The sequence below is a fragment of the Oreochromis aureus genome, linkage group 6, assembly GCF_013358895.1.
Source record: "Oreochromis aureus strain Israel breed Guangdong linkage group 6, ZZ_aureus, whole genome shotgun sequence".
NCBI lineage: Eukaryota > Metazoa > Chordata > Actinopteri > Cichliformes > Cichlidae > Oreochromis > Oreochromis aureus.
Window position 1 is genome coordinate 20,319,223 of NC_052947.1, and position 15,035 is coordinate 20,334,257.

General features: G+C 37.9%; 2 protein-coding genes and 1 long non-coding RNA gene across 4 annotated transcripts; all 3 read left to right on the forward strand.

Annotated features, from left to right (window-relative positions):
• Positions 1-7,108: 7,108 nt before the first annotated feature.
• Positions 7,109-8,042, forward strand: LOC120440576 (spore coat protein SP65-like). Of its 2 annotated transcripts, XM_039613271.1 has the most exons (4): positions 7,109-7,238; positions 7,354-7,427; positions 7,537-7,605; positions 7,732-8,042. In XM_039613271.1, exons 2-4 carry the CDS (start codon positions 7,371-7,373, stop codon positions 7,990-7,992), a joined length of 387 nt encoding a protein of 128 aa, XP_039469205.1. In that variant the 5' UTR covers positions 7,109-7,238; positions 7,354-7,370; the 3' UTR covers positions 7,993-8,042. The 2 variants fall into 2 exon arrangements, with proteins under 2 accessions (XP_039469205.1, XP_039469206.1); XM_039613272.1 differs by having other exon boundaries at positions 7,232-7,427.
• Positions 8,043-10,234: 2,192 nt separating this feature from the next.
• LOC120440758 lies at positions 10,235-11,156 on the forward strand. The gene is made up of 3 exons (XR_005613494.1): positions 10,235-10,442; positions 10,651-10,728; positions 11,043-11,156. It is a non-coding gene; the product is annotated as an uncharacterized LOC120440758 (long non-coding RNA).
• A 706-nt stretch (positions 11,157-11,862) lies between these two features.
• LOC120440757 lies at positions 11,863-14,570 on the forward strand. The gene is made up of 7 exons (XM_039613966.1): positions 11,863-12,114; positions 12,194-12,292; positions 12,393-12,555; positions 12,696-12,799; positions 12,893-13,037; positions 13,469-13,592; positions 14,110-14,570. The coding sequence occupies exons 3-7, from the start codon at positions 12,508-12,510 to the stop codon at positions 14,406-14,408; spliced, it is 720 nt and encodes a 239-aa protein (XP_039469900.1). The 5' UTR covers positions 11,863-12,114; positions 12,194-12,292; positions 12,393-12,507; the 3' UTR covers positions 14,409-14,570.
• The last annotated feature ends 465 nt before the right edge of the window (positions 14,571-15,035 follow it).

Consider the following 15,035-nt stretch of genomic DNA (forward strand, 5'->3'; position numbering starts at 1 on the left):
ACTGGGGTGAGGATATTATCTGTCTTCCAGAGTTCAGCAATTGAAACACCTAACTGCGTGTTATTGTTACATTACTAAAGGATCATTCTCTGTACTGCAGATTTGATAGCAAAATATTTCATTTTCTTACAGGCTACAACTACAACCGCCGCTACTACTAGCACTGCTGGTGCTACTACAACCACTGCTGCTGGTGCTACAACTACAACCGCCGCTACTACTACCACTGCTGGTGCTACCACCACTATCGATCCCAGGATCGCCCAGTTACTCCAGCTCCTGAATAGCCTCCTGAACCCATAGTCTGCTACTGCTGGAACTACCATTATACTGTAGCTTATACTGATGCAAAATAAAAATAAAAAATCAACAATATATGAAAACCTGTGTTAATTGATCCAGCTCCTTTAAAATGGTTTGATCTATTGAGAACCAGAGAGTGACCTCACAGCCCATTGTTTGCCAGTGGTGCTAGTTTTAGTTATTACTCAAATGTACTCTTTATAAGGTTGGGGAAACGTGTAGTTAGCAGAGGCTGAAGAAGTCACTTGAATCAGTGATGAAACGTATCTCCCACTAGAGAGTAGTGATGCGCGAATCATGAACGAATCGTTCAGTACTCGAGAATCACTTTACTGACTCATGAATCATGATTCACAAGTGCAACTGACTCACTGACTCATCCCTGTTGCTGTTAGCAAACTAATTTCATTAGTAGAAATATATCTAGCTTATAATTCAAATTGTGAAGAAAAACACAACATCCAGTATCTTAACAAAAACATTTCTGCTCTCAACTGGAAGAAAAAACCCTAAGTAGAAGCTCACATCAAGACAATAGCTCCTCGGTTCACAGTAGCATTGCTCTGCTAACATGCTAACAGCACATTTGAGCTACTCACCCCCTCCCTTCCTGCGCTGAATCGTAGGGGAAGCAAATCACTCATGACTCACTAACCCCCTCCCTCCTGTGCTGAATCGTAGTGTAAGCAAATCACTCAGGACTCACTAACCCCCTCCCTCCTGTGCTGAATCATAGAGCGAGTGAATCACTCATGACTCGCTAACCCCCTCCCTCCTGTGCTGAATCATAGAGCAAGCGAATCACTCATGACTCGCTCACCCCCTCCCTCCTGTGCTGAATCATAGAGCGAGCGAATCACTCATGACTCGCTCACCCCGTCCCTCCTGTGCTGAATCATAGAGTGAACGAATCACTCACTCACTCACCCCCTCCCTCCTGGCTCGCAGCTACTTCTTCTTCTTGGTTGGCAACCAATGTTAAGGCGCACTACCGGCCCCTGGTTCAGAGCGCCAGTAGACATTTAGATGAGAAAATATATATTTGACACATGTAATGAAAATACTAATAAAATAAAAATAAACAAAAGAAATGTTCCCTTTAGAAATTCTTTTGCTCTTTTTTGCTATATAAAATAGTTGTTTTCTTTAAGAATCACTCATCTTAGCAGTAGGATTTACATTAAAAGAGAAACAAATTAAGTTTGAGTGAACATGTACATTTTTTGCACTCTCTGGTCAACTGACTCAGTGACTCAAATGACTCAAAAAACCCGATTCACTTTGGTGAGTGACTCATTAAAACTCGATTAAGTAAAAAGAATCAAATTTACCATCACTACTAGAGAGAGAGATAACTCTTCATTGTCATTATGGTAGTTATAGAATATAAAATTTTGTTAACTTACTGTGGATTTGGTTGCAGTGGAAAAACAGGAACTTCCCTGTCACTTATTTGTTTCAGTGTTAGGTAATTTCTGGCACTGAGGGTGGACAGTTTTATTAATAGGAAAAGCCGTAAAAAAAAACCCTCTTAAAAGTTGGAAATCTACATATTGATTCACATTTTCTACAGCTGTTCAGTGGGCTGGATTCAAGTCTTTACTGGGCCGATTCTGTGCCCCCACGCCTTATGTTTAACACCTCTGACTTAAAGCATGCAGCAAGACTAGTAATTTCTAGTGTGTTTAGACAATGATTACATTAGATCCACATCTTGCATGGACAATGGACAGTAAGTCTCTGGATCATCTGTCTAAGTACACTGTTTTTTTACACTAAATAAGAAAGAAAGAAAAAAATCCCCCAAATTCTTGAAAGCTAATTATGTGACTGTACATGTCATAAATTCTTTAGAAGCAGCCTGGAATTAATGAGCAGTGAAGGGAATACGGGTGTTACAAGTAACCAGAGGTGGGACCAAGTCATTGTTTTGCAAGTCTCAAGTAAGTCCCAAGTCTTTATCCTCAAGTCACAAGTCAAGTCTCAAGTAAAGTCAAGCAAGTCAGAGTCAAGTCGCAAGTCAAGACGGACAACTTTCAAGTCAAGTCCCAAGTCCGAAACTTTGAATTTCAAGTCCTTTCAAGTCTTTTTTTTAACCCTCTGGGGTCCTGGGTATAATTGGCCGTTCTTGACTACTTTTGATTTTACTTCTATATTTCACTTTTAAAATATGTTTTTCTTGCCTTGTTTGGTATCATTATTTACAGCACAACCTCAAATATCTGAAATTTGAGTTATTTTTTTCATTTTGGTATACTATATTAGCACAGTTGATCTAAATTCAGACAAAAAAAATTCAGAATCCGAGTAGAAAAAGTTATATTTTTTTACATGTTTAACGAATCATTTTCATAACTTGAAATGCAAATAGAAATTGTACATTTCTAAAATTATGCACAAGTTTTGCAAACAACAAAGTTATATGGTACTATTTACCTAAAAATGCAGCCAAGGCCTCAGGCGTTTTTTATATAACCATTTAAATCTATTTACAGAACAATCAGGTGTGCTGCATCAAATAAGAAGGCACACAAATTATTTGTGCCAGTCCAAAAAATGTAGTTTGTGTTCAGTATAAGACAGAAGAGAACACCACAGGCCTAAACCCTGCAGGTCTGACAACTGGAGGTGCAACAGTCCAGTTTTCTATGTGGAGACAGCGTTTACACTGGAATCTGCCTTTGACAGCTTTTAGATCAAATATGAAATTCAGCAGTCTAACTGACACACAATACAAAACAATAACTACACAACAAACTAACTATAGCCTCCAAACACGCTAAACGTCACTAATGTCTCACATATGAAAACTCGCTCTCTCTCTTTTTTCGCTCGCCCGCTTTCCGTCATGGTGTCACTCCTAAAACTTCCCTTCTCCCGAAACAACCAAATGTCACATGTTGCCTTATCATTTTTTTGATTGGCTGACATGGTAAACTCTAACACCAATAGGGAAGGGTGTTTTTCTTTTTCACTCGCAAGTGGAGAGCGTATGCTAGGCTGTCTGTAGAAAACGCCGTTTTTGTCTAGCATCCCTGTTGAGAATAACCTTTGCAAATAAACAACAGCTAATAATATAAGATCAAAGTATTTTATTTGATGTATTGACATAAATGACAGAAGAAAAAGGCCATGTATAGCAGGACTACTCAATTACACACTAAGGTGGGCCAGATTTTCTAACCAAAAAAAAAAAAATTCCCTGGCTCAGACATGCAAAAGTTAAACACGACCATACACTAATTGCAAATTAAACACAGTGATTTTGAATTGTGATGTGATGGTAAAATAAATATTTGTCAGTCTAAACTGGGTTAAATCTACGGGGTTAATGATGGGAGGAGACGGAGAGAGACTGAGTACAGCTACAGAACCCACTTTCTGAAACGGACCCTGCTCACCATTCACCGACAATTCTGAGCTAACAAGTTGCATGTTATTCTTGGATGCGCTTGCAGGACCGGATTTAAAATAGCATGACAAACATATCATACCTGTTAAAGCCAAACAGTATCATCAACGTAGCCCGAAGAACATTTGCTAATAACATGAAGTTAGCTAAGTCAGCTGTCTCATCGTAGCAAAAAAAAAAAAAAGAAAAAAAAAAGCACCACCTACCGTTCTTTATGCAACTTCAAATGTCGGACAAAGTTGGAAGTTGTTCCATCTCCGTCTGTGATTCTCTTCTTGCATGTTTTGCATATTGCATTTCGGTTTTTGTTGACTACTTCGTAGTTTATGTACCCGAAAGAAATTACTCTTGGACAGTGTTGCCAACTCCTCAGTAAGGAAAATCGCTATTGGTTGTCCTAAAAGTCGCTAGAAGTCGCTAAATGACGTGATCACCTAATTTGCATAATTGGTCATGCTAATATAATTGTAACCTATGTTGTTGGAGAGAGAAATAACATCGTGGAAGAGACATAAAGTGAGTAAAAAACATCCTAAATGCATTTAGAGTTTATTTAGAACTACAAATTAAATTTCTTTTAGCAATTATTGTTTTTTTTAATGTCACAATTCCAACCCTGCTCCTTTACCCGGGCTTGGACTGGCAAAAGTGATCTGAAATAGGCACTCTGGTGGAGTTACTTTGTGTGTGTGTGTTTATAAGTAGTTTTAAACCTTGTGATCCACAAAACAGCATAAGAGTAAAAGAGTAAAAGAAGAACTGACTGTGTTACAGCACCCGCTGCTTGTTGAGAGTAAAAGGGATACGCGCTTTCACGTCTTTTTTTAGCGACTTTTTTAAGAAAAAAAGTCGCTAGGGGGTCTGAAAACTCGCTAAATATAGCGACAAAGTCGCTAAGTTGGCAACACTGCTCTTGGAAGCATTTTTGGCTCGAGCGTTTTTGTTCTTGTTTTTTTCAAATCTGGTTAATTTGATTGGCTGTGCTACAGCCCACGCTCACATACATACGGAGTGTGGTAAGAATGAATGAATGAATAAAGTGAATTAATGGTCCGCACTTTTTATATAATATGTATGTTAAATTTTAGATTTGGGTAAAATATCAAGTCTTTTCAAGTAAACAGGTTCAAGTCCAATTCTAGTCCCAAGTCACTGGTGTAAAAGTCCAAGTCAAGTCACAAGTCTTACAACCTTTTTTCAAGTCAAGTCTAAAGTCATAAAATTAATGACTCGAGTCTGACTCGAGTCCAAGTCATGTGACTCGAGTCCACACCTCTGCAAGTAACGGCGTTACTTTTTTCAGTAACGAGTAATCTAACTCGTTACAACGCTGTTACCGTTACTAACAAGAAAATGCGGTGCAGTCACGTTACTATTTTTCAACAAACAGACAGTTGAAGCTGTGTTTAGCTTACTGCATCTTATATCAGTTGCACGCAAGTAGCTGTAAGTAATCTGGGCACTACAGTCCCACGGACGACAATCACTTTCTGGCAGACAATCACTTTTGGCACAACACCTGTAGCTAGGGGCAAAACAATCGCATGAGTGCTGCTGTTTGACTGAGGAAGAATAAAGTAGTAGTGGTAAGCCAATCACATGACCACTTCAAGATGACAAAGCAACAAGGTGATATATAACAGTTTTTAAATTGTGTTGATAGGCCACGTAAAACCAGAGTCGTGATAAACAATATATACGCGGCGTTTTTTCCTCAATAGTTTCGTCACGTTTACTGTTTAAGGACAGCGCTAGCAAGCACTCTCTGCTTATGACCAAAAAATAAAAAAATGAAACAAAAAACAGCCCTTTGGTGTTGGTGGAAAAATGCACCATGTTGACCAATCAAAAAATGATATGGCAACATGACATTTGGTTGTTAAGGACGAGGGAGGAGTTTTAGGAGTGACAGTGAGAGAGAGAGAGAGAAAGAAAGACAGCAGAAAAAGAGAGAGAGGGAGTTTTGAGATGTGAGAGATTTGTAACGTTAAGCGTATGTGTAGTTAATGTGTTGTCTTGTGTACTTAGTGTGTAGTGTTGTGGATAGTTTTGTGTTGTGTGTCAGAACAATGAGGCGACTGGTGTCTCCCGGTATCAGTCCTGTGATGTTCTCCTTTATAGTGGACAGAAATTATTTTTTTGGAGTGGCACAAATAATTTGTGTGGCATCTTAATGAATGCGGAACATCTGAATGTTATGTAAATAGTTTGAAATGGTTATTAAAAAGAAGGTAAAAGGTAAATGGCTGCAAATACCTTTGTTTGCAAAACTGGTGCATATGATTTTAAAATTGACAATTTATATTTGCATTTAAAGTTATGAAATATGATTCAATTAACATGTTTGTGGTTGTTACAGTACAAAATCTAACTTTTTCTACTCTGATTTTATGTTTTTTGTTTGATTTTAGATCAATTGTGTTAATACAGTATTATGTCAAAATGAAAACATTCAGACACGCGAGGTGGAAGATTATTTGACATTGTATCACCTGCTGTATCTCATTTTTCACATACAACACCTTGCTCCAGTACCTAAGTTTGGGTTTCACCAAACGTGACACTATGCATTATGTGAAACAGATACAGTCATATGGAAAACATTGACTTCAAGTTAGTGTTCTAAATGTGGTTCTACTAGCTGTCCAATCATGGAGTGTAGTTAATTTTTTATATTGTGCTTGTGCATTTTTTCTTAGTTTTTTTTAAAATAAATCATAAAAATATAGTAGATGTAAGAGGTGTAAGCTGAACTCACTAATTCTGTCACAGAGCCCCCAAATCCCATAATTTGTAAAGCTGACCTGGATCACACCTTAGTTGATGTGGGAAGATGTCAGATATATATATGTATATAAATTTTCTCCTAGATAGATCTCAAAAATGAGTCTCCAAACACAGATTTAAACATTTGCACCAAATAGATTTTTTTAAATAGAGAGACAACATTAAGAAATATCTGAGTTGTTCTTTGTACAAAGCATATTTCAAAATTGCACAGCATATTATAAAGAGGATGTACAAACAACTTTAAGCTGTGCCAATTCATCATGTCTGATGCATAATAATTCATTATTTCCAAATAGCAATGAGCTTAGAACCAAGTCTTGCATGGACAATGGACAGTAAGTCTGTGGGATAATCCCTTTAAACAGAAAAGATTTCACATTTTGCAGCTAAAAATCAAAACATTTTAACAACTTCTCACTGGATATTCCTGGAAATTCATTGAAAATTAAATGTAATATTGAGACTACACAGGTTAAGTGTGACACATAAATTCAGTCAACAGCTATCACATACATCAAACAACATGAGCCAGATGTGTCTCAGTTTATTTCCCAATGTGTTCTTTCATTTTGAAATATGAAGATGGAAGATCTCGTAATAACTGCAATGTCCCAACAGCACAGTATGCTAATGGGATTAAACACACTCCTGTAACTGTATAAAAGGAAAGCTCCTAATTCAGGACAACATTGTCATCTTTCAGACAGTCTGCTGAGGTTGTGAAGACCTGCCGGTAACTTATCATTCTTTCACTGTTTCTGTGCTTTCAGTATAATGCTGGTAGGATGATGAGTCTACTTTTGTTTTAGAATAGACACTGATCTGCATTACTGATATTTGTTCATCAGGTGAAATCCCTGAAACCATGATCAAGGTTGTGTTTCTGTTTGGATGCCTGCTGAGCCTGGCTCTGGCAAATCCTGTAAGTGTCTGAGTGTTGAAGACTGCATCAGTTTTGTCCCTTGTAGTGTAAGAGTGTATAATGTACTGTGATATTCAGTTAACACATTCAAAATATTTAATTTGTGTAGACTTTTGGACATTTTGGTCACTGGCACAGACATTCTGGCTCTCATGAGAACCATGGTGTCACTACTCGGGTGAGGATATTATCTGTCTTCCAGAGTTCAGCAATTGAGACACCTAACTGCGTGTTATTGTTACATCACTAAAGGACCATTCTCTGTACTGCAAATTTGATAGCAAAATATTTCATTTTCTTACAGGCTACAACTACAACCGCCGCTACTACTAGCACTGCTGGTGCTACTACAACAGCTGCTACTACTACCACTGCTGGTGCTACAACTACAACCGCAGCTACTACTACCACTGCTGGAGCTACAACTACAACCGCAGCTACTACTACCACTGCTGGTGCTACAACTACAACCGGAGCTACTACTACCACTGCTGGAGCTACCACCACTATCGATCCTAGGATTGCCCAGATACTCCAGCTCCTCATTAGCCTCCTGCGCCCATAGTCTGCTACGGCACTTCCTGCTACTGCTGGAACTACCATTATACTGTAGTTTCTACTGATACAAAAAAATAAAATAAAATCAGCAGTGTTTGAAAACCTGTGTTAATTGATCCAGCTTTTTTTTAAATGATTTGATCTATTGAGAACCTTGAGTCTGTTTGTCCGTGAGCAGCCTGAATCTCCTGCCAGACAGCAGGGTAAACACCTGATGTCCTGGGTGTGTACAATATATGGGCAGAAATCTGTGCCATCAGAAACTGAATTTGAATAAGTTAAATTTGAATTTGAATTGCTCAGATTGTAGCTGAATTGTAACTTGAATAAATGCTTTTGAAAACTTAATTTGAATTAGTCTAATTTGAAATTGAATTTATGGTTTGAAAATGATCGTCACTAAATTGAAATTGAATTTTATATTTTGAAAATGAATTCATTTGCTTTGAAACTGCATTTTATCCTTTAAAAATTTAGCTCTCGAATAATTTCAGTTTCACTTCTCACCATTCAGTTTCAGTTCTACAATTCAATTTCAGTTCCAAAATTCAGTTTTTTGGAACTTACATCTGGTTCAAGCATAATCGAGTGCAGAGTAATCGAACTTCGTTTTACTAGCGGACCGCAAGTGGCAATCTACGGCATCTTGAGCTGGAGCTGGAGTAATTCTTCTGAAGACATTCGTGATGTCGAAAGACCAGTTGAGAAACTCTCAGGTTGGTAATAAATGTATTACATGTATAAGAACAAGCATCATATTAACAAATAATACCCGTACAGTAACATTTATGCTTGTTGTAGCTGTTAGCTAAAAACGCTAATTTAGCATAGATTGCCCTGGGTTCAGCGTTGACAAACAAATGTGAAAGACTCATTTCAATAGAATTCCAAAGTTGTCATCTTGTAGCCTTCCAGAGTCCTCTACACTTGCAGAGGCCCCTACAGTAGGAAAACGTGCAAAAGAATGTCAAAACCATTGCTGTTTGGGTTTACTTACGTCTTACACAGCATCCCAACTCTTTAGCTTACTTAAAAACCTTAGCTACAGTGAATATTTAGTCTAACACTTATCACTGTCTGGATCATTACTGATCACCTTGGTGTGATATGATATATAACTCTTCTGTTACATAGTGTATGATTAATTACACAGTACTCTTAACATACTCCTCAATTGTTGTGTTTGACAGGCAGACAGTTCAGAAATTGTCAGGTCAACAAGACACCTGCTAAATTTACTAACTTCTACATCTACCACTGTTCGGCCCAGTGTTCAGACTCACCAAGAGCCTCCCAGGTTTTGTGAAACTAGACACAAACAACACATGCACAGATTACCAAATAACTTTTGAATCATTTGACACGTGTTTTACTGTTGTACTATATTAATTAGTTAGCATAAAATGATGTGATGCATACTCTGAAAATTTTGTCATTCTAGCAGACAGGAAACGAGTCATGAGAGAGGGAGAGATGGCCGACCAAGTATCCACACAGAAATGACTAGGTTCCTTGTTGTATTTGTTCCTTTGTCAGACTTGTTGTTCCTTATACTTACTTATTTAAGTTCTCAATACCCATAACTTGTTAAGATGTACAATTGTATTATTTTATATCAACTTACAACATGTCTTCACAGGTCTTTTCCTGGTCTTTATGGAAACAAAGCAAAGCGCCGGTGCTTTCGAGGGCCTGCCAACCAATTCACACCAGTTAAAGAAATACAACTTAATTTTTTATCTCTTACCCAAGTTTGTTCAGTCTACTCCAAAAGGCAGTGAAGAATTTGTCCATCTGCAAGCTGGTTTGGGACGTAGGTCAACACTGATACCTGACAACTACAGTCATGATGAGGTAAGGTACTGCTCCACATTGACAGGAAAATATATTTGTTGTAAGTTAACGATCAAAAAGTGTTTGTCTTTATTCAGAGTCAATTAATTTGGTGGTCGATGATTTATTTCAAAGGTATGTTCAAGACTCAAAGATCTGTATCCAAAACTGGAAAGTGTTTCTGGGGGCTGGCTGATTTACAAAGGAGCAGGTAGAAAAAACCTCTTAATGGCCATTCCAACTTTTGAATTGATAGTTATAGAAGAATTTGGATGATATCATGACCATGAATGCACTGCGATGTGTACTGCCACATTTTGAATAGTACTGAGTCATTCACTTTTCTCGACAGGTGGATGGGGTTCTCGGAAACTAAATATGGTGTCTCCTGAGGACAGTGAATATACTGGGTCACTGCTAAAGAATGCAAGTGCAGGGGGAAAGACTGTCCTATACATTCCTCCAATCCAGGAAGAGCTACACACTCAGCCGGTGCCCCCTGACTCCAGCTCCTTCTCCAATATGCCAAAGGCGATGTGCCACTCATGTCAAACCAGCTACCCACTTCAACTCTTAGCACTGCATGTTGAAACATGTCAGCCTTCAGATACTAATGCACAGGAGGTGTGTACAGTCCCGTTGCATGGATGAGTCTGGGAGATCACATTACACCTAGCTGTGTCCTATAAAACTACGTAATGACTGAAACATGTGTTTTGAAAATGTTTTTATCAGTCAGGAGCTCTATGTCCAATGTTGTGGATGTCACTACACTTGGTTGTGTTTCTGTAGGTAATTTATTAAATTTGTACTTGCTACTCTCCTTTATCAGACTTGTAATGAAGACCCAGAGGACGCATCACATCCCATACCACATAGAGAAGACAATCAACTTAACTCACATCTAAAGGTGAAGTTTGGTACCCCTTTAACCTTTATCTATTTGACTGTGCATGACAAAAACGGGAACATAAATATGATGCCATAAATTGAATGGGGAGAAAATTGCAATAAGTTTGATTAAAGTCTCCTACCGTAGCCAGTTTGAAGAGGTTCATTATTAGAGGTTGGATTTATTCCTTATATTTAAAGTGGGTAGCCTATGTAAGCTGTATTTGTAATGAAAGTTGACAGATAAGCAACAATCAGAAGTATGCAATCACGTCACAATTCCATTCTTTTAAAGTTGCTGTTTTTTCCCCCTTTCTTTGCTTGCCTTGACAGCATGTGGAGGAAGATGTCATTACTTTGTCCTCAAATGCAAAGGTAATGTTGAGTGCAATGTGTTGAATGTCTGTCTTTGAGGCATTATTGACTCTATCGTTCATATTGTTTCCTGTTACAAATTGTGTGCCCTGTCTGCGGTGAGACATTTCCTCAGAATGAGGTGGAGGCACATGCAAGCGAGTGTTGTGAGAGGTAATGCAGTCTTTTAATATGGCTTCCAACGTATGTTTGAGGATTTCCCTACAAGCCTTTTGCTTTCCATGTATTTATTTATGTTTTGATAGACAGCATTTTATGCTTTGTTACTGATTGTGCCATGTATGTTATACTTTGGTTTTGATCCTTATAGAAGTTTTTTTTGCATTAGGTTTTGTCATTGTTGCCATAACATTTTTTAATTGTTTAAGTCTTACAGAAGTACTTACAACACGGTGAAGAAGTTCTCTTTTAAGCTTTTAAGTTTTAAAGGCATTGTTTTATTTGTTGCTTTTGTACAGTACATGTTTGAGGTCAAGTGATGTGGTTTTTAGGTTTTACTCTGGCATTTTTTCATTACAGCAATGCAAACCTTCCTTCACAACAAAAGATGGGCATTTCTAGGTTTGTACACATCAGTAGTCTTTCTTCAATGCTCTGTACAGTGGTTTTCAAACAATTTCTGCCAAGTACCCTTCATGTAAAGGAATCCAGCTACCTAAAGGCTTAGCCTGTCTACTGCATTTTCTTCTTCTGTTAGGTCAAAGTCACATATTGCTGGTGACACAATTCAGTTTGAAAACCTGAAAGACATTAAAGAATACACATGAATACACACAACATAGTTTCCAGTATCATGTTTCTAATTGCCAGTTTTTCTCCATTAGCCTGGATGAAATCCTGCAGGCCATAACTACTGCTGTGAATACAGAGGAAGAATTCTGTATCACTGTCTCAAGATCCAATATGGTGGAGCGGGGACTTGCACAGTGGAAGAGGCAAAAAAAGGCATTGCCTACAAATCAGCTGAGGGTCACATTTATAGGAGAGGCAGGAATTGATACAGGGGCATTATGGAAAGAATTCCTTACAGGTACACGTATTTAAAATATAATCTAAATTGATAGGAGTGAAAATGGCTACTTAACTGGACTAACTATTTGTGTTAAAAGAAATGGTTGCAGGCTTGGAGCAAAGGCTATTTGAGGGTGACCAGACTGGGAAGGCTCCCAGATATATTCATTGCTGGATCTTGATCTAGGAAACTTACGGTAGGGCTTTCTTACATGCATTGGGGTCCTCATCTGTGTGTACACACACATGCATTGGAAATTAGCTGATTGATGTTATTTATCTCTTCTCCTCTCACAGTAGTGCTGGTGAAATTTGGGCGGTTAGTCTGACGCAAGGTGGGCCACCACCCTGCTGCCTCAAAGATTGGTGTTACCAGTACTTGTGCAATGGAGAGCTGTAGATTGAGAACATTATGAAAGAGGATGTCTGCGATGTTCATTATACTTCTATTATCTCCCAGGTATGAAGTCTTAAAGGTTTCACTGCTCTAAAATGTTTTGAATTACATGTTTAGCACAGATTTTACCATCCCTTATGTTATTTGCAAATTATAGGACTCTGGAATTGGTCATGTTAATGTGTATGTTTGTGTCCTTTAAGGTTGATTCGGCCACAGAAGATAAAATGACAGAACTCACTGATGAAATTTTGATTTGTGGTTATCATGGACCTGTTAATGTTGAAAAGAAAGAAGAAATTGTTCGGTAAAACTGTTTTACTGTTTCCCCCCCCAAAAAAGTTTAGGTCTTTTTTTTTCATTTAGCAGCATGCTATTTTTTTTTCTTTCTGCATTTTAGTGCTGTTGTTCTTCATGCCACACTTCGGTTGGTGCCTCTTCTCTCCCAGCTACGTGATGGTCTAAAACTTTATGGTCTTACTGATCTACTGAACCAGTACCCAAACATCTACCAATCACTGTTTGTCCCCGGGGTGGAAGTTAACGTGAGTAAATGTTGACTTTAGTAGGGATACCACTTGTAAATGTGAATACCAGTTCAAAGTGCTCTTTACCTTTACTTTACAGTATATACTTTAAGTCCTATAGTAGAGAATGTAATTAATGGTGGCACTGGAAAAAGAATATTCAAAATAGTCTTAAGTTATTTAATATTCCACAAAGCCTGAACCGCTTAGAGCAAACAGAAGGCATCAGGTGCAATGAAAAAATCATGTAACCTACAGAGTTATAAAGAGGATTATAAGATTAAATGAGAAGAACTAGCAAGCAGCATGAGACAGACATTTAAGTCCCTGTCCTTATGTGTGACAAAAGAATACAATTTCTTAGAATAAAGACAAAATAATAGGTCCTTGATGTCAATTACAAGTCTTGATTCAGATAAAGCCACAATTTTCTTTGTCTTTCTTACCAGGCTGATGCTGACTTTGTTTTTGCAACATGCAATTCTGAGTTCAGCGAGAAGGGCTCCAACAAAGAACGGGTGGGATTGAGGATTATGAACCATCTACAGGACTTCTTGCAAGAGCTGGAATCACGTAAGTGCACATGTAGTTTACTGTCCATGTATTTTGTCTTTCTGTGTTAAACTTGGAATCATATTTTTATGTAAGGAATGGCTAAAGGTTTAGAGAACGACAAGTCTTGGTTTTCATGGAGTTTGCTGCTTCAGTGTTTTTAGATCTTTTTGTCCAATGTTTCTGGAGTACACTTCAGAAAACGTTTGACAAAAAGATCTAAAAATACAAAAGCAGCAAAATGTGTGAAAACAAATACTTGTTATTCTGTAAAGCTTTGGCCACAGCTGTAGATTACACTATGAGTGCTTGTTCACTCTTGTCAGTAATTAAATTTTTAAGTTGTCTTTGTGAAGTTACAGGTAAACAGTATCTAATATTTTATCTAAATGACTTCTCGGATGAGAGGTGAAACGTCTTCAAGCAACTTAAAGAAGTCCAGACGCTTTTCTTTGCAAACTCCTTTGACTACGATGACCTGGATGACTGAGAACCTTCACAGACATCTAAATGACTGTTTTGTCTTTTTTTTAAAAAGGTGAAGAGCCTGAGGCCAGTGACCGTCCAGTCGTCCTTTCCCCAAGTTCATTCATACAGTGGCTCATAGGACAAGGCCACATTCCTTTCCTGCCAGATGAGAAGATAAACTTCAAAGTCTCTGTGCAGTTCAACCACTCATGCCATATTCAGTATGGCGCACATGAAGTTTGCCACCCAACCGTTACGGCATGTAGTAACACAGTCAAACTACCTGTTCAACATATGCAAACTTATGAAGCATTCAAGCATGTGATGACAAACGCGTTCCACTATGGTCAGGCATTTTTTCATATTTAGGAGCATGATCAGTCAGCCAGACATCTTGATTGTTCTATGAAATGTTAGTAAAACAAAAAACTCGACATGTGTTGCTTGATCTTTGTTTTTTTTTTTTTTTTTTTTTTTTTTTACAGTTTTTTAAGCATTCTGTTTATTGCCTTTGAAATTATTAAAAAAAAGTTTTTGTCAATGTAGTCCTTGCTGATTTCTTTCCCTCCTCCATTTGACTGTGTCAGCTTGTCAGTATCTATTTGGGTTCGTGAGTGTAACAGAAAGTAAGAAAATGAAAATTACCATTAAAACAAGGAGAGGTTCTTATTCTTCTTGGAAGAAGGGATTACTTAAAAGAAAAACTATCACTAGCAGTTTGTAAAATTACATGTACTTATAATTTTACTCTCTGATGGGCCAAGCTGCAACTTTCAGGGATGGTGATGTAGGTGAAGAGCATGTGAGAGTGTGGTCCGGTAAATGTCTCTTCCAAAACTACATGAAGGCACAAGAGGATCTATGGAAATGCGTAGAGATTCAATATCTTCAGCATTCAGTGGACATTCCATTTCTGGCACCAAAACACCTGGGTTGTTATGATGGGATAGCCCTGCACTCTCCCAATCAATGCTCTCAATTTGGATTTCCTGAAAT